The 27,263-nt window shown below is 48.6% G+C and overlaps 1 protein-coding gene across 5 annotated transcripts in view; it reads right to left on the reverse strand.

The window, feature by feature from the left end:
- Positions 1–27,263, reverse strand: part of MYLK (myosin light chain kinase) — a 284,285-nt gene that overhangs the window by 86,290 nt on the left and 170,732 nt on the right. For all 5 annotated transcript variants that reach the window (XM_065943432.1, XM_065943428.1, XM_065943429.1 and 2 more), the window contains 5 exons: positions 25,534–25,668; positions 22,320–22,472; positions 8,265–8,402; positions 6,549–6,746; positions 5,628–5,877 (listed from right to left, as the gene is read on the reverse strand). In XM_065943432.1, the coding sequence (XP_065799504.1) occupies positions 5,628–5,877; positions 6,549–6,746; positions 8,265–8,402; positions 22,320–22,472; positions 25,534–25,668 (874 nt within the window). The remainder of the gene's footprint in view (positions 1–5,627; positions 5,878–6,548; positions 6,747–8,264; positions 8,403–22,319; positions 22,473–25,533; positions 25,669–27,263) is intronic.

Raw genomic sequence — 27,263 nt, forward strand, 5'->3', positions numbered from 1 at the left:
AAAAAAAATCAGCTAAGGTACGCATCCAGAAATAGGAATACTTTTATGTAAGTATATTATAAAAATAATACAATCGACATTCAGTCAAGGAAGAGTAAAGACTAAAGCTGCTGAGAGCTGTGATGGAGCTGCTTGGTCTAGATTGTGTGGCCCCACTAACCTTGTGCAGTGACCCTGAGTCTCATTCCATGCCCCCTGAATACTGGGGTGGTTATTCCTTCTCCTCACAAGGTGCCCCCATCTGCTGGGTCCCCTCCAGCTACTCATGAAATGAAAACACCCTCTAATCCCTAAAGTGACCCTTTTCCTTCTTGTCACAGAGAGGACTCGGGATTCTTTAGCCCAGTGTTAACACTGTCCGTGACCAGCTGGGAAAGGGGCTCGGGAAAGGGGCTGTACCATACCCATGCTGTGCTGGGCTTATAGCAGATCAGCCGTCAGATCCTGCAAGGCTGCCATCTGCTGGCAGGTCTGGGCTCTGACCAGCCCAAGAAGGCGCTGCTCAGACCGGGGGAAGCAGTGGAGGCAGATCTGACAGTCAAAGGTGACTCTGCCTGCTAATAACCATGTTTTATGTAGCACCCTCCATCTTTCTTGACTCACAGCCACTGTGTTTCTTGTCCCCACAACAGCCCAGTGAGGTTCACAGCATTCTTGTGCCCATTGTAAAGGGAAGGAGGGGAGGCTCAGGGTTTCCAGGATGCAGTGTTGGGCTCTTGGGTGACTGATTTCCTGTACTTGTCCATATCATGTGCACTTCAGGGGCTGGCACCTGCACCAGGTCCTACCATAGACCTAATCCATCTCATATATTCCATCTTACTTACTCATGACAGATCTTTGAGGCTGGTGTCAGCAACAGTTTTTACAGGTGAGGAAAATGAGGCTTATAAAGGTTAAGTAACTTTGCTTAAACTCAGAGCTGGCTAGTAGGGAAAAGGGTTGGAACCTGACTTATAATTTTCCCATCCCACCCTACAGTGCTCTTCAGTACAAATCTATCCCAGGACATGTGTGTGTTTGTGTGTGTCTATGTGTATATGTGTATATCGACCACATGTATATGGGATCTACCTGACGGGCACCTGTACCTGCCAGTCCATGACTGGGAACGTGTGTATGTTACCCCCACATGGACAGAGAGCTGAGCACATGTTCCTGTGGCTCTGCCAATGCACTCAAGCAATTACCTTGCTTTGCATGGCCTCCCTCCCAATGCAGGGCCAGCTCCAGGTCAGGCACCAGCAGCCCACGGTGTGGCAGATGATTCTTGAGGGTCCCGAGGGTCACTATTCACTCCTCGACACTGCGAACCCACTTGATAGAGGAGAGGTTGGCCTTTCATGCTCCCTAACCTTCTCTCATCTGCTGGGTACCTGCTGGTTACCTTCCTCAATGCTTGGGCTCTAGGGTGCACAGATTCAAGATTCAGGCACCCCGCTGTGAGCAATGTGAGTGCCCAGGGTACTCCTTTGCTCCACAGACAGCACTTAGGTGCCTTCTCAGCACCAGGCTCTGGGAAGGCTCAGGCCCTCAGAGCATCCTGGGAGCTCAGCAGGATGAGCAGGATGAGCAGGATCAGCAGGATGAAAACTAACAGGGCTTGGGTGACTCGCAGAATACCCACGGGGGTCACTTGTAGCTGAGGCCTCGCCCCTGAGCACCCTGATTCTTCCTGGTTGTTGGCTAGTAGGGCCCACTCTGTTCCCACTTCTCTTGTAAACACAGGGTGCAGGGTCTGGGGTGGGCATGGAGCATGAGGACAGGGTGCCCCAGAGCCATGTTTTCCAGGGTGCCCTTTTCAACATCTCCTCTGCTGGGTTTCCTCCTGTCACAAATAGAACATAGCCCAGATGCAAATTTAGGGGCAGATGTTGACCACGTGGCCATGCTTCACCCCAGCCAAGCCCCTCAGAGGTTTTCAACGGTCGGGTGCCCTGACCCCTTAACTGAAGTGAGCGCTAGCTCCCCACGGGGGAAGCTGGCAAGGGCTTCTATTGTTTCCTATTACCTGCCTTGAAGAAGGGAGTGCAGGCAGCCTGCTGCCCAATCCTCCTCCAGGTCTCATGCAGGGGCACCCAGACAGCCTGAAGTGGCAGAATTGGGAATACTACAGCAGTCCCACTAAAGAGATCATCTCTTGGCATGATCTCGGGGTCAATATATCTACAGCCACAAGCCGAAATCTCTGCTAGACTCTTCTTTTAACTTTGTATTTTGTATCTGAGTATAGCCAATTAACAATGTTGTCATAGTTTCAGGTGGACAGCAAAGGGACTCAGCTATACATATACATATGTCCCTTCTCCCCCAAACTCCCATCGCCTCCCATCTGGTCTGCCACACAGCATTGAGCCGACTTCCCTGTGCTATACAGTGGGTCCTTGTTGGTTATCCATTTTAAATACTCGGCTAGACTTTTAAGGCAAATCACGGGTTCATGTGGAAAGGTCAGAGAGGCCGGTTACCTGGGACCCATACCCAGATAACCTAAACAGCTGATCAGCCTCTTGGGGCCTCTTTGCTGTCGGCACAGACTCAGTTACAAAGTCAGGCCTGAGGCTGAGGCCCCAACCCCATGCCCAGCCCAGGTGCTGCCACAGAGGTATGGGGCTGTCACTCTGCAAGCGGCACCTTTTGCACCCAACAGAATCCTCTGTGTTCCCTAGCTCCTAAGCCCTGAGTCAGAAGCCCACTCTCTGGTTACAAAATCTTGGACCCTGCCCCACACTGAATCACCCACCCCTGGAATGGATTTTATATGCAAAATTAAAGAACTAATTTCCTGGCAAGTATCAATCTTTCAAATATTTCAGCTAGAATTTGGAGCTGATTTTTTTTGACATTTCCCCTTTTAGTTCAGGAGAACTAGGGAAGGGGAGGGAAGGTAAGAATCAACCACCCGTATGTACCCCCAACTACAGCAGCAACAGACAGCACCTGTCCCACCCCTACCCTCAGCCTAGCTTCCTCCCAGTCTCTGTCCTGAAAGGCATTCTGTCCTGGGTACAGGTCTGATTTCTCTCTAGGTCTGGGTCTGAGAAAAGTCAGAGGAGCCCCTGGCAGGCCTGGCACACACTCCCCAGGGCAATTTTCCATGGACTTGCCTCCTCACTGGGGAAAAAGCCAAGGCCAGGGAGCAGTCTCCCAAAGGAATGAGGAGACTGGACTCAGGGGAGAGAAGAGGGGTGAGGGATGCACATTTGGGGACCCCAGTGTAATGTTCTGTCCCAGGTTTCCCAAGTTCCCTGTGCACTAAAAAAGAATGGAGGAGCATTTGATTTAAAGACAGAGCCGAGGGTTCCCGTCTGGGAACCTCTGCTACTCACCTTTGGGTGGCCATGACCTTGAGGCCTCAGCTTCCCCCATTATTAAACAAGGAGGTGGTTCAATAATTTCTGAAGTCCCTTCCAGCTAAGACAGTCTAAGTTTTATGACTGTCCCCAGCTGGGCCCAGACAGTCTGCCTGCCGACCTCCCGGTGCAACCCTCCACTCTGGCCTGGCGGGCTTCCCACAGCCTTGCTCTGCTCTTTCCTACCCTCGCACACTCAGGCTATCCAGTGAGACTTGTCTCTTTTGCCTCAAAATCCCACAAAAGACTCATCTCTTCTAGGATGTCTAGCTTGAGTACATGAATACTGTCTGAAAGCACCATTCCTTTCATACAGACAAGCTCTGTTCTAACACAGAATAAGTTTCCATTATTTGCGCTGGCCGAGAGGAAGAAACTATTTTCTCTCTATTTTGGAGGCAGATTGGTCTTCCTGATAATAACTAGTTCAGGAACAAGGCTAAGGCCATCGGTGTGTTCTGAGCATATTGCTGATGGTGATAGGATAATCAGTTGGCCCACAACCATCTCATCAGCTGCCACGGATGTGGTATTACCTCAGGTGAGGTTTGCTGAGCCTTGCCATCCAAGTAGAATTTCCTAGCAGATCCAAAGATGCCCAAGAAGTAATAAGTGGCAATTTTACTAAAACTGACCAAATATTAGGATGGTTTGTTATGCAGCAAAAGCTAACAATTCAAGTATAAAGCACATGCCCAGAAAGGACCCAAGTAGATGGAGGACATGCTAGGTTTTGTCCTTACTTAGAACAATGCTCCATCATGGCAGTAGCTTTGGCATATGGTTACAGAGCCTGTCTATAGCTCAGAGCCCTGAACACCATGGGCTCAGTACAGGGAAATGATTGATCCAGGAGAGCAAGCCCCTTGTAAAGAGGCCAGGCACCTGAGCCAGAGCAGTCCAACCATCTTCAGGATGTGGCAAATCTGTTTGCAGAGTCATGGTAAAGACAAGTGCTCTTCTTCAGTGCTAATACCAACCCGAGGGGCTTGTGTTCTGTCCCCATCAACCCAGGGTGGACATGGAGTTTCAGGAATTAGAGCATTTTAAAGTTGGAAAAATATTTCTGGATCACATCCATTTAACAAACAGCTACCAAATGCTGACTACGGGCAGACAATGTTCTAGGCGCTGGGAACACAGCAACGTGCCTTCATGGAGCTTACCTTCCCATGTTTCCTAGAAGTACCTTGAAAGGGAGGAGAAATGAATGGGGACAGTTAATGTCCCTGTAGTGGTTTTAAATGTCTACAAACTCTTTGATACTCCTCTCTCCAAGAGGAGAACTTAATTCCCCTTTGCTTGAATATGGGCTGTACTTACTGACTCATCTCTCATGGATATAGAATGTGGCAGAAGTAATGACTGGCAAAGAATGGTCATAGGAGACTGAACCTAGTTGTCTCCCTTGGACCCCCAGCTCTGGGGAAGCCAGCTGCAGTGTCATGAAGATGTTCAAACAGCCCTAGGGAGAGGTCCACACGGCCAGGAGCTGAGGCCTCCTGCCAACAGCCTTGGGAGTGAGTGAGCCATCACAGATGTGGACCCTCAAGCTTCATTTGAGTCTTCAGAGGCAGTAGCCCCTGCTGACATCTTCATTGCAACCTTGTATAAAAGCCTGAGGCAAAACCCATGCAAACTGTGAGAATATTATTGCTGTCTCAAGCTGCTAAGTATGAAGGCGAAAGATAACAAATAAATTCCTTTCATGGAACTTTCCAGGTGGCAATAGTGGTAAAGAACCCACCTGCCAATGCAGGAGACATCAGAGACCAGGGTTTGATCCCTGGGTCGGGAAGATCCCCTGGAGGAGGAAATGGCAACTCATTCCAGTATTCCTGCCTGGAAAATCCCATGGACAGAGGAGCCTGGCAGGCTATGGTCCATGGCATCACAAAGAGTCAGACGTGACTGAAGCAACTTAGCACAGTGTATTCCCTCCACAACAGACAACGCTGCTTTCCCAGTTTTAATCCATTTTTCCTCAGTCATATGCTTCATAAACCAAATAAAGGGAGGAACAAAACCAGGATGTAATAAGATGGAGAGCTCTGGGGAATTGAGCTCAGCGGGGAAGGCTCTCAATGAACCTCTGTTGTCCTGAGATGGGAGAACAAAAGCTTGTCAGCAGCACCAAGCCTGCTCTTTCTTTTCCCTGAAGCCCAGCCCCACATTCTTCTGTGGCTCCTCTGGCTTCCCAGTCCCAAGTAGTGACTTTACCAAGAGGTAGGGTGGGGCGGGGTTAGAGGAAGTCAGCAGGGCATGCAGACTCACTTGAGCAGGATCTCATACTGGCCGGCGTGCCAGGGCTGCACGTTTTTCAGCACCAGGGTGAACACGTCCTCATTCTGTAGCACCTCAAAGTGGCCAGTGTCTCTGGAGAGGGCTTTGCCATCTCGGAGCCAGTGCACAGTGGGGAAGGGGTCGCCGGCTATGGCACAGGAGATAAGGACACTCTGGCCCAGGCAGGCAGTCACTGAGCGGGGCTTGCTGATGAACCAGGGCTGGGTGCCATCCTGCGGCTCTAAAGTTAGCAGAGTATTGAGTTAGAGAGGAAGGCCTTTCAGCCGAGAGCATCCATTCAATTCTCCAAGGAGGTGAAGGTCAGAAGACAGCATGTTACCCAAAGAACAGCTCATCCAGAAATGACTCTTATTGAACACTCAGGGAGAGCACCTCGTTCTCATGGTAAATCTGTCTCGGTTGCTTCTCAGGGGGCAATATTAACATGAACTTGTATATCCAAAGCAAGGGGAAGTCACCTAGAAGGTACAGGGGCACTGTGATAGGTAACAATGATCTGTATGACGAAGAGCCGTCACTTGCTTGTGTGTGCTTAACTTGTCTCTCCTCTTAAATACGGGTTCTCTAAAGGCAAGGGCCCTCATAGGCCCTCACCTCCAAAGTGTGTTAGGAGATTTCTCTCCTAGCACTCTACGCAGCTGCTCACCAGTAATTCAGGGAGAGCAGGGGTTTCTAAAGGCAGGGAAGGGTGGCCCCACTCAGCCAGAGCCTCAGACGGAGGATGGGGAGCTGGCCGCTGGGGCTAGGAGGGAACCAAGGGAGCAGAGGAGATGGCAACAAAGCAGGCTCACACGGTGTCCTGACCTTCAGATCGTCTTTGGAGAGACCGTAACCACATAGCTACCTCGTCCCTGCCCTGCTTCTGGTCACCAGGTCACAGGTCAGCCTCACCTTGCACAGTGAGCACGGCCTGTGTGCGGACCCCTCCAGCGCTATTCCAGGCCTCACAGGTGTAAGTGCCCGTGTCCTCCGGGAACACTTCCTGGATACACAGGCTGTGCTGAGTGCCTCTCTGTTCAAAGTGGAAGTCCTCGGACTCCTGGATCTCATTCCCATCGTGAAGCCAGATGACCTCCGGGGGTGGGTTCCCTGAATGGAGAGGAGCAGCAGGGGGGCTGGTCAGAAAGGTGCTTCCCTGGGCTGTGGGCAACTCGACTTAGTACTGTGACATTGCATTGCTTCAGTCTTCCCACCCATAAATATTCTAACCCTACCCACCTCATGGGTTTACTGGGAGGGTTAAATAAATTAATATCACCCCCTTAGCAGTCCACTAGAAAAGCCGATTAGAGCAGCACCTGGAACAAAGAAAGTACTCAATACATGTTCATTATAATTACTTAACAACAAATTTGAGGAAACCAGAAAGAACCCAGAAGTGAAAAAAAAATATATGATTTCAGAGATGAAAAATACACTGGTAGAAAAGCTTTTAAAAGCAGAATTCAGACTGATAATGCTGAGTGGCAGCTGGATCGGTGGGTTGCAGCTCTGTTTCCTGCCCCGCACACCTCACACAGGACTTCACAGAAACTCCCTTGTCAGTTTTCACCAAGGAAAGGCTCCGTTAGCACTTCATTTTGGTACCATACAAATGTCCAAGGGTGAAGAGGGGTGTCAGGCTTTCCAGACCCAGCTCATAGTGGATGGCATTTTCAGTTTTTGCTAGTCTACTTCCCTGGGGGTAGCTTCTAGCAATTTTGGGGGGACATAAAACAACAGTCACTTGTGAGGGTTCCTCTGTGGTAAGAGCTGAGCCATGGTGCTCTGCTTCCAGGGGAGCAAGACCCCGGGAATAGCTGCGTGGTGTTGGGCTCTTTCAAGGGCAGTGAAGACCACCACCTGCCTCGATGCGGAAGCCAACCCCATGTCTGGAGGCCGGGGGGGCCTCTGATTTCTAAACTTGAGGAGTGTGTGCAGGGGAGGGGACCCAGCCTCTGCCTGCATTATCCAGCCTCCAGCTTTTGGGAGCAGGGAGTTCACCCTGAGACCACGGGTTCTCTCCCAGCTCATCCTTATCGCTTTTGCTCCAAAGAAACTGAAAAACCAGAGAGGACCTCCAGGCTGTCAACAGGACTTATCAGAGGCCAGCACAAGTCTATGTCATTAAGACTGTGCCAGGAGATTCCCCAGGCTTCGCTTGCTGGCTTCCAGCAAGGACTGTGACGTCTTCCACTGGGCTGCTCATCCCATGCTCTTGTCACCCCATCCCTATTTGAGAAGGTCTCTGTTCCATCTTCCTGCCGTAACATTTAAATACAGCAACTATCTTTCAAGAGTCTGGGAGTTCTCACATCATCTGGTTTTGGACCAGTGTTCACAATCTCCAGCTACAGTGGCCACACTATGTTTTCAATTGATCCCCCACCTCTCAAGCATGGCCATCTTTTTCCCCTGAACCACTTAACCTTGAATCCAGAAAACCCTGCCCAGAGAAAACAGAAAAGAGGGGTCAAGAGGCTTCACTTCTTCAGGTCCATTGACTGACAGTTCCAGGCTGATTTTCTGATGGATCAATGAGCTGAGCAGGACATCGGGGAGCAATGCCCATGTTGCAACCATGCCCATTTTCATGTAAGCCCCGAGGAGAGAGAAATGGGGACAGACCTGACACCTGGACTGTCATGGTGACCTGGCTCCCGTCCATGACTTGGAGATCAGAGAGGCCCTGCAGGAAGAGGGGCGCGACGGGCTTGTTGGGGGCTGCAGGCAGGAGGTACTCACTCTTCTCCTCACTCTTCTTCTCTGTGTGGCAAACAGAATGTGGGGTAAACATTCACTCACTCATTCCACAGACACGGACTAAAGGAATACACAGCATGTGAATGTGCTGGGGTTCATGTTCCCACCAGAAACTGACTACTGCCAGATAAGGAGTGTGGGAGGCCCAGGAGACCCCTCGGAACAAGACGTGCCCATTTCCCTGCATGGCATGACAGTGCTCTTGCCTCCCAGCAGGAAGGGACGAGGCCTCTGGAGGGCCATGTCCAACCTAGGCTCTGGGTCCCCAGGAGCACTTCCAGGGGATAGAAGCGGTGGGGGAGAGCCAATGCTTGGCATCCTATGAGATTTTTATCCCTTAAATTTTATTTACTCTTTTGAATAAGTGATACATTCATATGGTATAAAGTTCAAAAGGTACAAAGAGTATGTGTACAGTCTCCCTTCTACCTCTGTCCTCTGACCCAATACTTCTCCCCAGAGGCAACCAGTTTCCAGCTTCTTGTTCATCATGCCAATGATGGTCCATGTGTATAACACACAATAGCACATAGGCATACACTTTTATTTTTCTTCTCTTAAAGACTGATAGCAAACTATATACAATGCGTGGCACCTTGCCTTTTCATCTAACAATACAGTCATCCCTTGCTATCTGCAGGGGATTGGTTCCAGTACTCCTTGCTGATACCAAAAATCTGCAGCTGCTCAAGTTCCTTACATAAAAAAAAAAAAAAAAAAATAGCATAATATTTGCATATAACCTAAAATCCTCCTATATACTTTAAAATCACCTCTTGATTCCTTATAATACCTAATACAATGTAAGGACTATACAGTTGCCAGCACGGCAAATTCAAGTTTTGCTTTTTGAAACTTTCTGGAATTTTTTTTCTCAAGTATTTTTGATCTGAGGTTGTTTGAATCTATAGATGCAGAACCCGTAGGTACAGAGGGAGGACTGCATATCTAGATGTCTCTCATAAAACAGAACTAGAGAGCGTCTTCATGGTTTTCTGTGACTGTGGGGTGCTCCCCTACCATCTCCTGAGACTTTAAGCACTTCAAGAAAGTCAAAGACACTACATCATTAGAATGACTAAAGTTAAAGACTGATCATCCTAAGGACCGTGCTGGTGAGGATGTGGCACAACTGGAACTCTCCTACACTGCTGGTGCGAGTGAAAAATAGCTCAGACCCTTTTGAACACAATCTGACAGTTTCTTAAAAAGTTGATTAACTTTTTAGCACATGATCCATTCATTGTATTCCTGGGTATTTACACAAGAGCAAGGAAAGCAAATGTCCAAACAAAGACTTGTACACAAACCTTCATAGCAGCTTTCTTCCTAATAGCCCCAAACTGGAAAAAACCCAAATGCTCATCAACAAGTGAATGAATAAACACACTATGATGTATCCATACCAATGGAATACTCCTCAGCGCTAACAAAAACACTGCAACAAGGACAAATCTCACCAAAATTACACTGAATGGAAGAAAGCAGACCAAGAAAGTATACTGAATGATTCCATTTATATAAAATTCTAGAAAAAGCAAAATATAGTGACAGGTTGTTTGGGGCAGGGGTTGGAGGATAGGTTGTAAAGGGGCATAAGAGAGCATTTGGAGTGAAGGAGATGTTCATTTCTTAAAATGGTGGTGAAGGTTTCATGCATGAAAATTCAAAGTAAACACCATAAATATATGCAGTTTGTTGTACAGCCAAAATGGGGTGGTGGGGTGGGGTGAATCTCTCTCTGGGAGAGGGAAAGAGTGCCCCAGCTAGCCGAAGGCAGAAACTAGAACAACTCTCTGGGTTCAGGGCTGACCCACTCACCCCCATTCTGTTCTCTGGGGGAGGTAGGGTAACAAACAGGCTTTCTTTCATTCTCAGGATCCTCCCTAAGCTGGGCTCTGACCTGCCTCACGAGAGCCAAAGGGAAAGGGGCAGCGGAGAGGTGAGCTGGTGTGTGTTTTCCACAGCTCCCAGCTGCTCAGTCTCATCCTGCCCTTCGTCCTGCGAGCCACACAGTTTTGATCTTCAATAATTCTTTTTCAGTCTTTTTGTTTTTGTCTTGGTGGGGGGCGGGGGGAGGTGGGTCTGGAGCGGGCAAGGGTAGAGACAAAGAAGGCTATGGTATCTCTAAGGTAAACTCTAAGTTTGGGGGCAGGAGGACTGTGGTATTTTGAGTTCTTTTTAGCCCTCAGCCACACAAACCAGATCTTCTCCTGGAAGCCTGTAGCCATGACAATACATTTCTAGGCTGATTTACATACCTGGGAAAGGCCTAACTCCAAACTGGCCACTAAATGAAAACAAAATATGGCATACTCAGAGCATGCCCTGCACAGCCTCTGGGGATGAGGGTGGGAGAGGCTGGGAAGACCAGGCAGGTGGAAGGACAAGTTTCCCCAAGGCAGGTGCTGTGTGAAGGGCGTGGAGCCAGAGTGCAAGGGGACACAGGACCCATGACCAGAGGACAGGTTCTCAGAGCCAATCTGCCCCAGCCCTGGCATTATCACCTCTGACAGGGGCAGCCAGACACCCTTGGCAGAAGGCCTAAGCAGTGGGCTCGAGGGACCCAATATTGGGAATGCTTAGATCTCCCTGGGCAAGCAGGCTGCCTCGGGAGAGTTGAGGAATTTCCTCTCACACAGAACGAGAAGGCTCAAGGACAAAATGTTTTTGCCTGTCCAGAGCCCTCCCAGTTCCCGCCTCTCCACTGTCCTGGCCAGAGTCCCAGCTTCACAGAGCTCCCTGCAGATGGACTCTCATTCCCAGATGCTGCAGGAACATCAAAACCTCCAGCTCCCTTTCCTGCAAGCAGTTGACAGCTCCTCTTTGACCCCTCCATGTGTTAGGTCTTCCTACTGCTCAGTTTCCAGGCCTGGGGTTTTGGCAAAGCCAAGCCACCCTACGGGTCTCAGCCAATGCAACTGAATGCCTATCTGCACCCCCCTGCCCTGAGAAGGTGTCCTGGGCACTGCCTGCCATGTGACACTCACTGGTTCTCTGAAAGCCACTGAAATGTAGGATCTGAGGCTGGGACTTGGTCTTGGGCAAGGCACTCTCTCTTTCTAAAGCTTGACTTCCTCAACTGTATTTAGGGGAATAACAGTACTATTACAGGACCTGGGGGGTTTAAAGAGATAATATATGAAAGTACTTTGTCCAGCTATCCATCACCCACGTTCGCAGGTGTATGAGGCTGGTATGAGTGCTCACTCACACTTACCTCTTGGGCTTAATTACATGGTGGGTTTATCAGCAGCAGAAGAGCAAATGGAGCCTCACCCCAGGATTAAAGATTCTCATTTTTATGTCAACTAAGGGAAATACTGTTAGGAATACAAATGTGTTGCTTAAAAATATCATGGATATATCTAAAGTAAACCTAATTTTGAGAACAAAATTTCACTGCACTCCTCCAGAGAGAGATGAATGACAGTGTCTGAATCTGTGGAAACTGCCCCAGGCAGGCATTTAATTCCAATGTCACCCATCATCTCTGACCCTGTTGTTGCCTCCCCAGCAAGGGCCCCACAGCAAGAACAAAGAGGAGAGGGAAGTGATGGGGAGTAAATGTGCAGAATGAACCTGTTCTCAAGCCTGCCGTTCAAGGTCACGTGGGACTAGAGCCACAGAGAGCAGGGCTCAGCCCCAGTCGCTGCCCCAGAGTCTTCACAGAAGGAGGAAAACAACCAAACTTCCCCTGCAAACACACTCTGGGGTCAGATCTGGGGCCACTGAGGATTTCAGTTTTAGGGCAAGTAGCTTCCTTAGGCAACCCCAGAAAAGCAGCCTTAACTTGAATCCTGAAACCCCAGTCCCAAACCCACCACCCAGCTTTACTGGAGAGAGGCTGGGACATGCTCAGGTGAAGTAAGGTACCCAAGGTCCCAGAGCCAGTGACAGGCAGACTGAGAGCTCAAACCCAGGCCTCTTGTCCACGAGGCCAAGGTGTTCCGAGATTGTCTTTTCCAAGGGAGCCGGTCACCTGCAGGGATGGCCATGCTGGATTCACCATGAGGACAGATGTGCTATGTGGACCCCCATCCTAGACATCTGACAAGGGAGAAAAGCTAACATGGAGCAGGGAAAGTCAGGGGAAAGGGCGAGGTGTATGTTTGTATTTCATTCCAAAGCCATACACAACTTATCCTGGTTCATCTGTGGCTGACAGATCACATATCAGTTTATGCTCCCTCTTTGCATGGACTTAGACACATAAGAAGAGACAGATGGAAATGGGTGCTGTGAGCTCCTAGCTCAAGCTGTGTGATCTGAAGCAAGTCCCCCAAGCTAAGCCTCAGTGTTCTCTCCTCTAAACTGATAAGAATACAGTTATCATTAGTTATTGACAATCATGCCCATGTGATAAGGGTAATGCACACATCATTAGTATAATGCTTGATAAATACTGCCGGATTTTCAGATGATTCAAAGAAATGACATATGTAAAACAGCTAAAGAATATCTGGCACATAATAAGTACAAGAATAAATGTTTTGTGCCTTTCCTAATCTGACTATTTTTGTATTTTTGGTTAGGCAAACTCAATCTGACAATAACTATTGATACGATGAGAAATGATACAATATGGTGTCCTCCCAAACCAGGGTATTCACATATGTCAGAGATCTGAAAGGTCTCAGCTGCCACTGAGATAACATTATAACAATGCCTTACAAAGGTCAGCACTTAACAATTCTAAAGGATATCCGCAGCTCTCAGTTTATGTTCAACACCCTCTGAAGTTGGGAAGAATGTGCCCTCATTTTACAGCAGAATGAGCTGAGACTCAGAGAAGGAAGCTGGCAGAAAACCTGACATGGCCAATGGGGTCCTGGTCTGGATGCTCCCTTCCTGACCTGAGAACAAAGGCCAGTCAGCTAGATTCCCCTGGGAGCTTTCTGTCCTTGTGCTCTGGCCCAGAGTAGCTGGTTCTCCTAGAGACATCTCTCCTGGAGCCCTGCTTTAGCTGTCACCTGGCACAGTCCTGGTTTCAGGCAGGGTAGGTGGACCAGGGTCTGAGGGAAGAGGCCCCCAGGGGCCACAGCACCTCAGGCAACCTGAACCTTTTTCATTTGGGGAGGGCAGACTCTGGCTGTGGTATACCAAGGGAGGAGGTCCCTGTGATGCAGTGGCAGACTTGCAACCCAGCTCAAATGGGGCTGGATTAAATGTACCCCAGGTCTCCCCTACAGCGGTGTTTCTTCTGGTCTGCTGAGACCAAGCCCACAGGGCCCTTTCTCTTTGGAATCTACGGCAGGCTGAGCCTCCTTGCTTTACTGGCCTAGGACTAAATTTCTGAAGTGAACTTGCCTGTTGCTCGGGTACTTGGTCAATTAGCCAGTGGCCCTCCACTCACTCACTGGCGCTCTCTGCCATTAAACTGCGTAGCCGGGTGTTGGGGGTTCTGTTCCACATTGAGAGAAAGGAAAAGGAACAGGCTTGTCCTCTGGTGGGAAAGCAAGAACTAAGATTAAGAACGGTTATAAGCAGTGCACATGCTCAGTCATATTCAACTCTATGCAACCCCATGGACTTGTAGCCAGTCAGGCTCTTCTGTCCATGGAATTCTCCAGGTAAGAACACTGGGGTGGGTAGTCATTCCCTTCTTCAGGCAATCTTCCCAACCCAGGGACTGAACCTGGGTCTCCTGCATTGCAGGCAGATTCTTTACTGTCTGACCCACCAGGGAACCCCATAAGCAGTTTATTGACAAGTAAAAAATGATGCCATGTAGATTAAACTATAGCGGGACTTAGGAAAGGAATAGAGGAATGAAAGGAGAGAGGAAAAAAGGTAGGAGAAGAAAGGAATATGGAGAGAGAGAAAAGGAAGGAGAGAGACAAAGACAGAGAGAGAGACCACTCTTTGAGCCTATATAGACCCTCCAGAGCTTCCCTAGTAGCTCAGCTGGTAAAGATTCTGCCTGCAATGCAGGAGACCCCAGGGAATTCCTGGGTTAGGAAGATCCCCTGGAGAAGGGATAGGTTACCCACTCCAGTATTCTTGGGCTTCCCTGGAGGTTTGGATGGTAAAGAAATGGCCTGCAATGTGGGAGACCTGGATTCAATCCCTAACTTGGGAAGATCCCCTGGAGGAGGGCATGGCAACCCACTCTAGTATTCTTGCCTGGAGAATCTCCATGGACAGAGAAGTCTGGCAGGCTAAAGTCCAGGGGGTCACAAAGAGCTGGACATGACTGAATGACTAAGCACAGCACAGACCCTCTAAGTTTTCCCTCCTTGGCCATTTTTGCTCTGTTTTGACTCATCAGAAACTGTTTCTGAAGATGATCCCTAGTCATGAACTTAAACATAAAACTGTTGCTCTGGGGAAGCAAAAGTATCAAACAAATGACTTCTCAGAGATCCAGAGCAGCAGAACAAGCATGTGGACTGAGGCAACTGGAGGCCTAGAGGGGTTGCCTGTGAGCTGGTGGATTGTGGCTGCTGACTTGACGTCTGAGCATTGGTTTTCCTCACCTGTAGAATGGAGTCCATTCAAAAGTAGAGCGTGGAGTTGTTACGGGAATTAAACAAAACAAATTGGCTTTAACTGATTAGATCGTTTATCAAAACAATGTTCCTCATTAAAAATGATAACTTACGGTCTTGTTTTAACACTTACAGGAACTGATGTAATTCCAATAATAGGTTTTGAAAAGCTTTTATTTAGAGAAAGTTAAGCATCCACACAACAGGTGCTATTTGCTACTTTTCTCGTTAATTCTCATACAATAACTAGTATATCATGCAGATGACATCACCCTTATGGCAGGAAGCGAAGAGGAACTAAAGAGCCTCTTGATGAAAGTGAAAGAGCAGAGTGAAAAAGTTGGCTTAAAACTCAACATTCAGAAAACTAAGATCATGACATCCAGTCCTACCCCTTCATGGCAAATAGATGGGGAAACAATTTAAACAGTGACAGACTTTATTTTCTCGGGTTCCAAAATCACTGTAGATGGTGACTGCAGCCATGAAATTAAAAGAGACTTGCTCCCTGGAAGAAAAGCTATGACAAACCTACACAGCGTATTAAAAAGCAGAGACATTACTTTGCCGACAAAGGCCTAGATAGTCAAAGCTATGGTTTTAGTAGTCATATATGGATTTGAGAGTTGGACCATAAAGAAGGCTGAGGGCTGAAGAATTGATGCTTTTGAACTGTGCTGTTGCAGAAGACTCTTGAGAGGCCCTTGGACTGCAAGGAGATCAAATCAATCAATCCTAAAGGAAATCAATCCTAAATATTCATTGGAAGGACTGATGATGAAACTGAAGCTCCAATACTTTGGTCACCTGGTGCAAGGAGCTGACTCATTAGACAAGACCCTGATGCTGGGAAAGATTGAAGGCAGGAGGTGAAGGGGGTTACAGAGGATGAGATGGTTGGATGGCATTACCTACTCAATGGATATGAGTTTGAGCAAGCTCTGAGAGATGGTGAAGGACAGGAAAGCCTGGTGTGTTGCAGTTTATGAGGTTGCAAAGAGTCAGACATAACTGAGCGAATGAACAACAACAACTGGTATAAACTTGCTCATCAAAACTGGAGACATGAGCAATGCCTTGGGCTTTCTTGGACTTGAAAATTAAGAAGCCCCTATAGCTTTGTTACAGTGCTGGTGTGGATCCAAGTGTCTTCTTTTGTACTGCAATCATTTGCCTGTTCCCTTCTGAATCCTTCCTCACTTTACATGGGTTTAGCAAGAAAAACACTTCCGAATTTCTCCTTAGACATTTTCTCTTGGAAGTTTTTTCCACCTGTCAACTTTTACTAGCCAAGTTACTGCTCTCTAAAGCACTCCATGTTTATGGACTGAATTCGCATTAAATGTACATGAGTAGTTTGCCTTGAAAATGGCTCTTAGAAGGCTCCCAGCTCATTCAAAACTTGTGTCAGATTAAAATAAAAAATTAAGAAGGTCACCTTTAAAGTGTTTAAACAGATGATGACACCAGTATGAAACAGACAGAATTCTCCACCATCTAAAGAGCTCCCCAGGGCTCCCCCTAAGAGGGACTACCGCCTGTTACAGTTTTTACTAAGTCATGCTGTCAGAGTCTCAGGCCTGTCTGTCAGTAGCCTCCCTGCACTGACACCAGTGTCTCTGAATCCACAGGTTGTCACCAAATAAAAATGGACATGGAACGGCCGTCCCCTACTTCCTACATCCCCTGCCCCCATACCTCTCAGGTGTGCAGACACTGGATCTCCTAAAGATGCAGTTAGGGAGAGGGAAAATTATTGCCTCCATCTCTGAGCTACTAAAGATTTTCCTAAAGTTTTGAAACTGAAATATTTTGTTTAGTCCGAAAAATGCAAAATACCTTTCCAACAGCAAATCTGATTCACTCCACACTGTTATACTATTCACCCTGTTAGATACTATGGACATTCAGTGGATCACCAATGAAAGACAGTTCCGGAAGCACAATCCTCCCTCCTTCCTTGATTTGGTGCTCAAAATCCAGCAGGGTCAGGGGTCTCAGGCTGGCCTCCTCCTTTCCCTAAGCTCCAGGACGGTTGACTCAAGGGCTCATCAGGATTACCTTCACCCAGCCGCTCCCCATCAGCAGGGCATTTATGCACAGTGCAAATCCCTTTCCACGGATGTCTGTGAACTCTCTCCCAACAAAAATCTGTCTCCTAACTGAATAAACCAACTTGGAGAGTCAGCAAATGGTCTACTTGTTGGGCATGAAAAGAGAGCTTTTCCCTCATAGGCATGCCCTCTCTTTTGGTTTTCCTTCTCCCCACTGATTTCTCCAGACCCTAAGAAGCAAATGTGAAGAAGTAGAAAGGAAAAGAATGAAAGGAAACAATGACATATGACACTCCCCCCCCCACCAAAAGAATCTCTGACCAGTAATGATAGGGTTGCCAGATGGGAAGTGGGAGTATATTGCAACCACAGCCTTCTTAGTGCCTTAGGAGTTATAATCAAACTCTAAACGTAGAGGTAAACCATCCAAACCAGCCCATGTACCCTCTGGAGGCACATCTGGAAACCACACGCCCCACCACACTGTCAAAGCACGGATCGCATTTTGCCATTAGAAACACAAAGCTGTAATTCTGGATGGTATTCCTGACCAAGAACTCCAAGTAAAAAAATGCTGCAGATGACCTGCAATGACTGTAGAAGGAGACTGCAATGTGACATGTTCAGTAGTTGTGGAGCATGAGTTTAGTTGTCCCATATTATGTGGGATCTTCCCAGACTTCCCTAGTGGCTCAGATGGTAAAGCATCTACCTACAAGGTGGGAGACCAGGGTTCGATCCCTGGGTTGGGAAGATCTCCTGGAGAAAGAAATGGCAACCCATTCTAGTACTCTTGCCTGGAAAATCCCATGGATAGAGGAGCATGGTAGGCTACAGTCTATGGGGTCACAAAGAGTTGGACACGACTGAGCAACTTCACTTCCCAGACCAGGGATCGAACTCATGTCTCCTGCATTGGCATGTGGATTCTTTACTACTGAGCCACCCGGGAAGCCCCCAGAACTTTCTTTTTAATACATTTAAGAGGCTGTCAGTGCTTAAAGCAAGGGGCTTTCCAGGTGATGCAGTGGTAAAGAATCCCTTTGCCAGGGCTGGAGATGCAAGAGACATGGGTTCGATCCTTGGGCTGGGAAGATCCCCTGGAGAAGGAAATGGCAACCCACTTCAGTATTCTTGCCTAAAATTCCAAAGACAGAGGAGCCTGGTGGGCTACAGTCCATGGGTTCACAAAGAGACGGACACGACTGAATACCACACACACACACACAGTGTTCCAAGCTGTCCCGCAGAGGGTTGTCACTAATCTGAAAGCCAGCTGGGCTCTTACTGATGCTTTCACTGTCCAGAAAATGGCTGATTTCCTGGTGCCCATTACTTTCATTAGAGGCTCTTTATCAAAACAAACACTGTGGTAAATACGCTTATTAAATCTCATTTTTTATTTTAGAAATCAGGGTTTTTTAAAATTTAACTTATTCACATTTTATGTCCTTTGGTGCCTTTAAGAGCCCAGCAGGCATTCACTTAAATAAACAAACCATTAGGCTGAGACACTCTGTCTAAATGGACACATTAGCAGGTTAATAAATCTAGTCACTTAAGAATTTTAGCCTTGACAAAGATACTCCAAGGGGAAAGAAATTAAAAGATTCTAGTCTAAGGAAGCCCCCGAATCAATGACTCAGTGCATATACACTGAAATATTTACTCTCCTCTGATCTTCCTGGGTTCTGCAAGAATTTAGATTAATCATCCTTTAGGCTCTATCCTGGGTCAGGAGGGAAGATTTTCATGGCCTGGTTAACTACTGGGGACTTTTTCCTAGGATGGGAGGAGGAAAGAAGGAATATTTGTTGGGGGCATTTGAGAGCTAGCGTGTAGGTTTGTTGAGCACCTCCTTGAGCCCTGAGCCCCCAGGCAAGAGAGGAGGTGAAGGGAATACCCCCTGCACTACCACAGAGACTCACCCACCTCCATTTTTCCTTCATCCATTCACTGAACACATGTTCACACAGTAGGACATGTGCTACATGAAATAATAAGACATGGTCCCTGCCTGCAGGGAGCTAACAGTCTAGTAAAAAAGGCAGCTGAACAGGCAATTAGAGGAAATTTCATGTTAGGATAAAATGCTTTCTCCCCTCATTGCCCTTCTAGAGACTTGCATGATGTACCCCTGCCTCTCTTGGTGAACCTAACCCTCCTCCCTTTGCTGCAGTCTCACTGTCCCTTGAACAGGCTGCTCTTGTTCCCAACTCAGAGCCTTTGCACTTGCTGTACCCCTGCCTGGAGCAGTCTTTTTTCCAGTTCATGAGGTCTCCCTTCAAATGTCACCTTTCCCAAGAGGTCTCCTTTAGCACCCACCTAAGAAAGGATCCCTTCCACCGCCTCTCTGTTTCCGTTTTCTTAATAGCACTTGTCAATAATTAAGCCAGCTGTGGACCAACCATCAGAATGTAACAGGCAGGAAGACAGGACCTGTTTTCTGCTCATGGCAGCTTCCCCAGAACAATGCTTAGGGCCAAGGAGGTGCTCAGGAAAAATTTGCTTGTAAGTAAGCATTGTGATAAGAGAGGTACAGCAGGTAAGAGAAGTGACATTTGTGGGAGGGAATTAGTCAGATTTGGGGAGGAGGAGGTTACAGAGGAGAGAACACAGAGAAAGCAGGGTAAAGAGGCTGCAGAAGGCCCATCAGAATGCTGAGTGAGCAACTTCTCGATGCTGGCAAAACCTTGGCTAAAGGCTAAAGAGGTGAGAAAGAGCACCCATGTCTGGCCTTCAACAAGGATCTGCTTAAGTCTCCTCCAGCAAGTTACCCTAGAACCCCTCCTCCCTGGAAACCGGAACAGCGGAGGGAGAGGTATTGATGAACGGCACCCTCTTGTGGCCAGAATTCCCTGAACAGGGTGCTCAAACTATGGCTTTAGCATGCGGCCCAACACCTGCTTTCTCTGATTCTGATTCTCCCTTCCTTTTACCAAAACCAACCAAACAGACAGACAGAAAAACAACCACCCAGTGTAGCAGAGTTGATCCTTTGGTAATACCGCTCCTTAGACTTGCCATTTGGAAAGAGTTCATCTTGCTTAAAGGTTGGGGCTCCTGAGCATATCCCACATCATTAGCGCAGGACACAGCAGCCTGGCGGCAGGACTTACAGCCGGGCAGCCTGGTCCACACTCCAGCTGTGGCCTGGGGCCACACAGGGGGGAGAGAAAGATCAGGCCTGGGCAGCTGAGGGAGAGGCCAGGACAGTGGTCAGCACTGCATGGGACAAATGCCTCCACTACAGTCATCTCCCACCCTCTGAGCCACACACAGAGACTGCAGCCAAACAAGCTGCCAATAAAGTAAGAAAAACTCCATGGCTGAGGCTAGTGTGGGATGTGGACCAGAGCCCCCCTGGTGCCCTGGGCATGGAGCCAGGGGTGTCACTGTGCCAGGCTCGGCCTCCCCGACCCTGTGCAGACAGCCCAGCGCTGCAGTCGGAGCGTGGCCACGTCTTACAGCCTCCTTCACCATTTATGGTAGCTGAGCCTCTGTTTGGCCTTCACAGGCCAGTCAAACCCCACACTGGGTGGGGGGGTGGGGGCGGGTAGCGGGGTGTCCTGCTCACACGGGGCTGTTTTCAGAGCAGATCCAAACAGCTCTGGCAGAGTCCTTGACGGGACCTCTCTGTTTCTGCTTTGAAACATGCTCAGATGTTCCAGGCCCCACTCCTCCCACAGACCTGGGGGGCAAGGAGGATGGCCCCAGAGTCTTCTTGCCCCTCTTCTGGGGACCCCCACCTCCACTGGGACTGTTAGCTCAGTGGGGTCCCTCTAATCCAATCTAAACACAGGCAGCCCAGGACAGGCTCTGGATCGCAGGGCCCTTGGCTGAAGCCAGCCAGGGAGGCTCAGACCACACAAGCATCATGCACCTCTCTGGCCCTCTCCACCACCACCACCACTTTGGGGTAGGCCTCTTGGACCTCCAAGGAGAGCCCAGGGGTGGGGGGAAGGTGGGAGCAGCAACCCTGGCCTGGATCCACGATTTCCCCAGACCCCGCAATCAGCCATGAGATGGAGTGTATGGTGAGTACAGATGGAGTGTAAACTAGAATGAGGCCGGCAAGCTCATGGGGCCACAGTCAGGCAGGGATCCGAGAAGGAGGGCCTCCTGGGAAGAGGAAGAGCCAGTCCCCAGGTGGTGACTCCATGCCAGACACTCTGGAGGAATCGCAGAGGAATCAGAGGAATCCTAGACAGACAGGTTGTCAGTGCCATTCCTTCATCCCTTGGGGGTGACACTGCCTAGCTCCTGGGGTGAGGCTCATCCCCACTCTGGGGCCAGGGGACTTGCCCTCTGGAAAAGGACAGGGAGTGAGCAGGAGCTTGGAGATCTGGGTTCCAAAGGCCAGCGTGGCTCACAAGGCAACTGACGTTGACTTCTTGAGACCTCCAGACCCTTCCGTGAAAGATAGGGAGAGCGCTGCCCCCTCCAACCCTGCTTCCAGGGTTTTTAAGAATCGAGAAAATACAGGTGAGGTGACAGTATCTAGTGAGGTGACCAACATATGATTTTCCCTCCCCCTTTTCAGTGAAACCACCTTCAAGGCCCCCTGGAAGGTTGCTGCTCAGATACAAGAAGACTCTCCCCAAGAGGCTGAACCTGGGGGAACAGAGCAGGATGGTGTGTCTCCTACTGGGCTGCTGGCAAAGCAGGGCACAACACACCCGGTCTAAGCACTCAGTCTCCAGTCACTGTGGGACCTGGGGGCCTGGACCCAGCTGAGGGCGGGGAATCAGGCTTACCTGAACACCCTGGGCCCAAGAAGACCTTCTCCAGCTCTGTCACCATGCCTTTCAATACCATAGCCCAGACAGCTCTCTTGAGTCTGTGGCTCCCCCCCAGGACTTCTGGGACTAAACACTAGGCGCTGATCAATGCATGACGACCATGCTAATCAGATTACTGATTAGCATGCTGAGGTGCAAGAGCAAGCCTGGGGCGGTAGGGAGGAGTGAGGGCAGAAGGAAACGGGACAAACTGGCTCTCTGGAAGTCTCAATACTGGCACCTGTTACCTGGTGTCCCCCAGTGTCCCCCCAGTGCGTGAGGGGTCGTTTGTGAGAGCTTGAGTCCTACAGGAATTCGTCCTCTTTCAGTGGGTGTGGTTTTCTGCCTATCAGACTGGAAGCTTCTCGAACCAAGGGAGTCTTTGCCTCTTTCCCCTGCATCTTCCCTCAGCCACAGTGGGGTGAGGGGCGGAGGGCTACGCTTGCACGTCCATCTCCAGTGGCAGACCCTGGACACTGTGAGCTCCTGGAGGCCACTGCGTCCAATTGCCTGCCTTCAGTTGTGGTGCCCTTTCTCCACAGCAGATGTGTTGGCAGGAAAGGTGCTTCTAGAGGGGTGCCCAGAGGCTCCTACCCTGGACAGTGACGCGGGCGCTGCAGGACACCTGCCCCATAGTGTTCTCAGCCATACAGGTGTAGGTGCCATCGTCCTCCGGGAGGGTGTCCTGGATGTGGAGTTCGGCCACACCAGCCTCGCAGGTGGAGCGGGCATACTGGATGGGCTGTCCTGGGGAGGGAAGCACAGTAGGGTTCAGGCCAGGGAACAGCCGGCAGAGGGGTGGGAGTCCTGTCCTCAGCAGGGCAGCTGCTGTCATGACGCTGGGGTTCCCCACACTTGCTCAGGCCCACTGAGGGCTCAGGATGTGTTAGGATCACCCCCAGCCAGCTGGACAGAGGCTCAAGGGGGAGAGAAAGAGGCAGGAGCCAGGGAGGTGAAGGAGAGGGGGTGACTGTGAGGGTGGAGGAGCAAGACTGCGACTGGTAGGACTTGGGGGAGAGATTCTGGAGGCATTTAGGATACAGGCGGGAAAGGGAGAGTTCTGTGCATTCTGTTTAAATAAACAGTCCCCAGATACACATCCTAGACTTCACAGGATTCTAAGCCTGGAAAGAATCTCACAGGGTCACCTGGCCCACAGCCCAGCCTCAGGCAGAATTCGGACCTCACTCAGACTGCACATGAGACTCCCAGCTCCTTTTAGATGTTTCCAGAAACAAAGAGCCTATTTCCCACTGCAGATATTTATCAGAAGTGATTCTGTACCCTCAACCTAACACTGCAATGGGTTGCATTTTAGGATTCACAGAAAAAATAAATGCAGGGGATTATAAAAACAACTCTGGCCCCTTCTTCCAAGTCCCTTGCATGAGAGGCCCTTTATTCAGGTCCCGTAAAGTCCTGCATGGAGACAGAAGTGTGTGCCATGAAATTCAGCAGTTTCCTTAATGCTATACGTTCCCAGGATTTTATTATCTCAGGATGTGAGCTTTCATTTCCAGGAAAAAAGAAAATTTCATTACTAAAGGTCCTGGCCTTAGAGCAGGAATGTGTCCATTTACCATATAGGAAGCAACTGTCAGTTCCTTCCCCTGTCAGCCCCAGGGTCCTGGTTTGCACTTCATAAAACAGGGGGTGGGCAATGGGAGAGGGAGAAAGTGCAGAAAGAGGTCTTCTGTGCACGACGCAATGTTTTCTTCTGCTCATAGCAACACTCACGTCTCCATGACAGAGCCTGCCAAGCCAGCCACAGGGCCAGAGGGAAGAGATTCCGCTGGCCCGATGCACTTCATAGAAGTGGGGCTGGGGGCTGGGAGAGCCAAGGGGCCAGGATCCTGCCACTGTGAGGACTGAACACTGTTCTGTGTGTGTGTGTTCCTAAACGCTCTTTTTCTTGAGAATGCCAGTATATTCCCCGACTGCCAACAAAGTACCTCTGCTGTAGAAATCTATACCGGCAAGCTGTTTGAGAGCTCCCCTTTTACTGGAGCATAGCTCATTTTGACTCCTCAAGTATGGGGTGCAACGGTGGCCCCAGAAAGGAGTTGTTGGCTCAGGGCACTCAGAATTGGGCGACACAGAACTCCCAGCTCCAAGACCGATAGAACCAGAGTTGGTGGCCAAGGGTCCCCGAGTTGTGCATGATCGCCCTCTAGTGGGAACCGTGAAAATACCAAGCTTCACCAAGAATAAGAAGGTGGGTTGCCTTTCAGTCTGGAGAGGTGTAAACCAGAGGTCAGCAAACTCCTGCTCCTAGGCCACATCCCACTTGAAGCCTGTTTTTGTATAGTCTGAAAGTTAAGGACAGTTGTTACATATTTTAAATGTTGGGAAAAAATCAAGGGAGGGATATTTCATGATGTGTGTTGTAAAATTATATGAATTCACATTTGTGTCTATAAATAAAGTTTTATTGTGTTCATTTCCGTGTGGTCTCTGGCTTTGTTTGTGCCATGACAGCAGAACTGAGTAGTTGTGACAGAGACTGTGTGGTGTCCAAAGTTGGACACATTTACCATCTGACCCTTTATAGACAATGTTTCTTGACGCCTGGCCTGGACCTTGAGCCAAGCGGGAGGGAAATGCTCTTGTTCAGATCCATTCCTAGCCCTTAACATCCATGCTGTGTTCCAGCTGCAAGGAGGCCACCTCTGTGCTGTCAGTCGTGGGATCCAACAGGAGCTCTGTCGGTAGTAAGAGGTGGAGGGGAAGACCCCCATTCTCACCTCTCTGCCCAAGAAGTCCAAAGATAGGGAGACGCCAAGGCAACTTCCTAGGCTGACTGAAGATCGTGTCTAGCAAAGCCTGAGCAAACCATACTGACGAGGCAGGTTCATGGCAACAGGGCAGAGATGCCTGGGGACTATTTGGTGCACAGGAGATGGGCTGCTGATCCCTTAAAGAGTTCACTCCATCAGCTGCAAGAGCTGGTAGAGACCCTAAACCTCTGTTCCAATCCATCTACTCACCAATAAAGAGGTTGATTCCCAGGGTAGTAAAGTGGAGCTTCCAGGGTCACCCAACCACTCAATACAGAGGAGGACAAGTGCAGGCATCCTTTTAGCCTCCCCTAAGGTCTCCCAAAAGTAGACCAATTCAACTTCATCAATTTTATGGACTATTTCAGTTCTAGTGATAGATTTCTCCCATACGTACTTTTGGAATTTAAAGGCTTTTTTCTTTAAAAAAAAAAAAAAAAGAGAGAGAGAGAGAGAGGAGTGATAATATGTAATAATTTTTTTTCCAAAGGACTTTACTTGGCAAAAAGAAAGTTGGGATGTCTCTATAGGACTATAATGTTAAAAAGAATTACTGGTCTATGAACCCTTAAACCACCTGCCACTAAATAAAAGGCAAGATCCCATGAGCAACTGCTAGCGTGGTTCATTAATCTGTGGGCTTTTTTGTTCACTTATTGACTCAACAAATATTTATTGAGAGCCTACTTGTGAGCCTGGCTGTACGAAAAGAAGCTAAATTGCTTGTGCACCTATGTGCCAGGCATCTCATTAACTGTTGTATATAAAGAGTCTAATTTGACAATCACCATCTGAAAGGTAGGTGGCCTCATTCTTGTCTTGTAGACGAGGAGCTCAAGGCTCAGAGAGGGGTAAAGCTTGCCCAGTGTCCCCAGCTAGGCATTGGCAGACTCCCAGGTCCCATGCTCTCTCTACACTCCATGCTTCTTTCTCATGCATAAATGGTTCAGAGTGATAAATGGGGAAGCTAAGCAGGAATTCAGGCAAGGCCAAAGGCTCGGGGGCGGGGGTGCTGGAGCAGGGGGTCTCACCATTGAGCAGCCAAGTGATTCGAGGCACTGGGGTCCCTTGCACTGAGCATCGCAGCACAAAGTCCTGGCCCTCAACGACGGTGCAGTCCCTCAGGGCACTGGAGAATGAAGGGGCCACCTCCATCACGGCTGGCTCTGTGAGGGCAAAGGACAGACAGGCCGTCTCAGATCACCACTGCCCCACGCTGGGGATTGACCATAGGCAGCCACCTCATTGCCCTGGGCACCCAGGGCTTGCTCTCTCAGTGGTCTGGCTTTGCCTCATCCATCATTACACAAGGAAGCAGGCAGTATCACCATGTCGAGACCTGGAGCCTGAAGCAGAGTGACTTCAGGGCCCTTTTCATCATCACAAGACACCCCACGTCTGGGAGTGCTCAGGACCGGGCCAGCCTCCTCTCCTCCAGGACACGGGTCCCTCCTGCCTTGTCTGGACTTTCACTGTCCTGGAGCATCCACCAAGCTTCTTCATCCCCTTTTCTTGGCCTTATTCTACTTTCTCCTGTCTTATATTATCCTTGATGTGTCCCATCAGACCCTGCACACTTTTTATTCAAATTTTAAAAATCCTGAAATGTTTCATTAGATTGAAAATGTGGATAAAATATATTTTTTTAAGGAAAACATAAATCATCTAAACTGACTCAAAAAACAATTTATACACACGTCCCTGGCAGTCCAGTGGTTAAGACTTTGCCTTCCAATGCAGGAGGTGTGGGTTCAATCCCTGGTTGGAGAGCTAAGACCCCACATGCCTTGTGACCAAAAACCCAAAACATAAAACAGAAGCAATACTGTAACAAATTAAATGAAAACTTAAAAAAAATGATCCACATTAAAAAAAGTCTAAAAAAAGACACACAAAAAAATCCCCAACAATATATATACATTTAAAACTAGACTGGCAATTCTATGATCTTATCATAGAAGTATACCATTATGGTTTACTCAGAAGATACAAGGATGAACACTAAAACATTGTATGTAACAAAAAGACCCTGAATACTCCTGTGAATATCTTTTTACTTGGAAAGACCACATGCCCACTCGTGAGGACATTTCAATTTTAAATTATTATAGCTATTTTTTTTTTCAAGTTCAAGACAGAATGACAAGGACTTACATGAGTTCTAGTTTTCTAATCTAGGACAGTAGTTCAGAAGCACTGGGGGCCTCAATCCCCCCATTTTCATTGAGAACCACTGAGCTGAATTCTACAGAAGATTTCTACATAGGTGAGTTGGGGAACATTTTGCTTGGGGGCCATAATTAAGAGCAATGGGGATAGAAAATCTTTTCCACAACAACCAGAACATGCTGCAGAAGAGTCAAGGTGGCTGATTTAAGGCAACTGGATTTTGTGATGAGACGATAGCCCACTGGTACTCTTCAGAGAAGCTATTCAATACAGTGATGAGGGGAAAACTCTACTATATTGAGAGTACAAAGGTTTTAAGGCAAAAACTAATATTCGAGGGTTTACTAGGTACTTTTCAGAGGTGATAGTGACAAAGCCACGAGACTACTATCTTTAACTCGTTTTATAGATGAAGTTAATAATTTCCCACAGTCAAGCCCAGTGGTAAAGCAAAGCTTTACACCCAATTCTCTGAGTGTCCTTCCCCCCTCCCCACCCCCCCCTCTAGCCTAGGGATAACCTAATAGGAGAGCAGGCAGTGGCAACACAGCTATAATCAGAATGTGGTGCATCTGAATGGGCAGGTACAGAG

Source organism: Muntiacus reevesi, chromosome 8, assembly GCF_963930625.1.
Source record: "Muntiacus reevesi chromosome 8, mMunRee1.1, whole genome shotgun sequence".
NCBI lineage: Eukaryota > Metazoa > Chordata > Mammalia > Artiodactyla > Cervidae > Muntiacus > Muntiacus reevesi.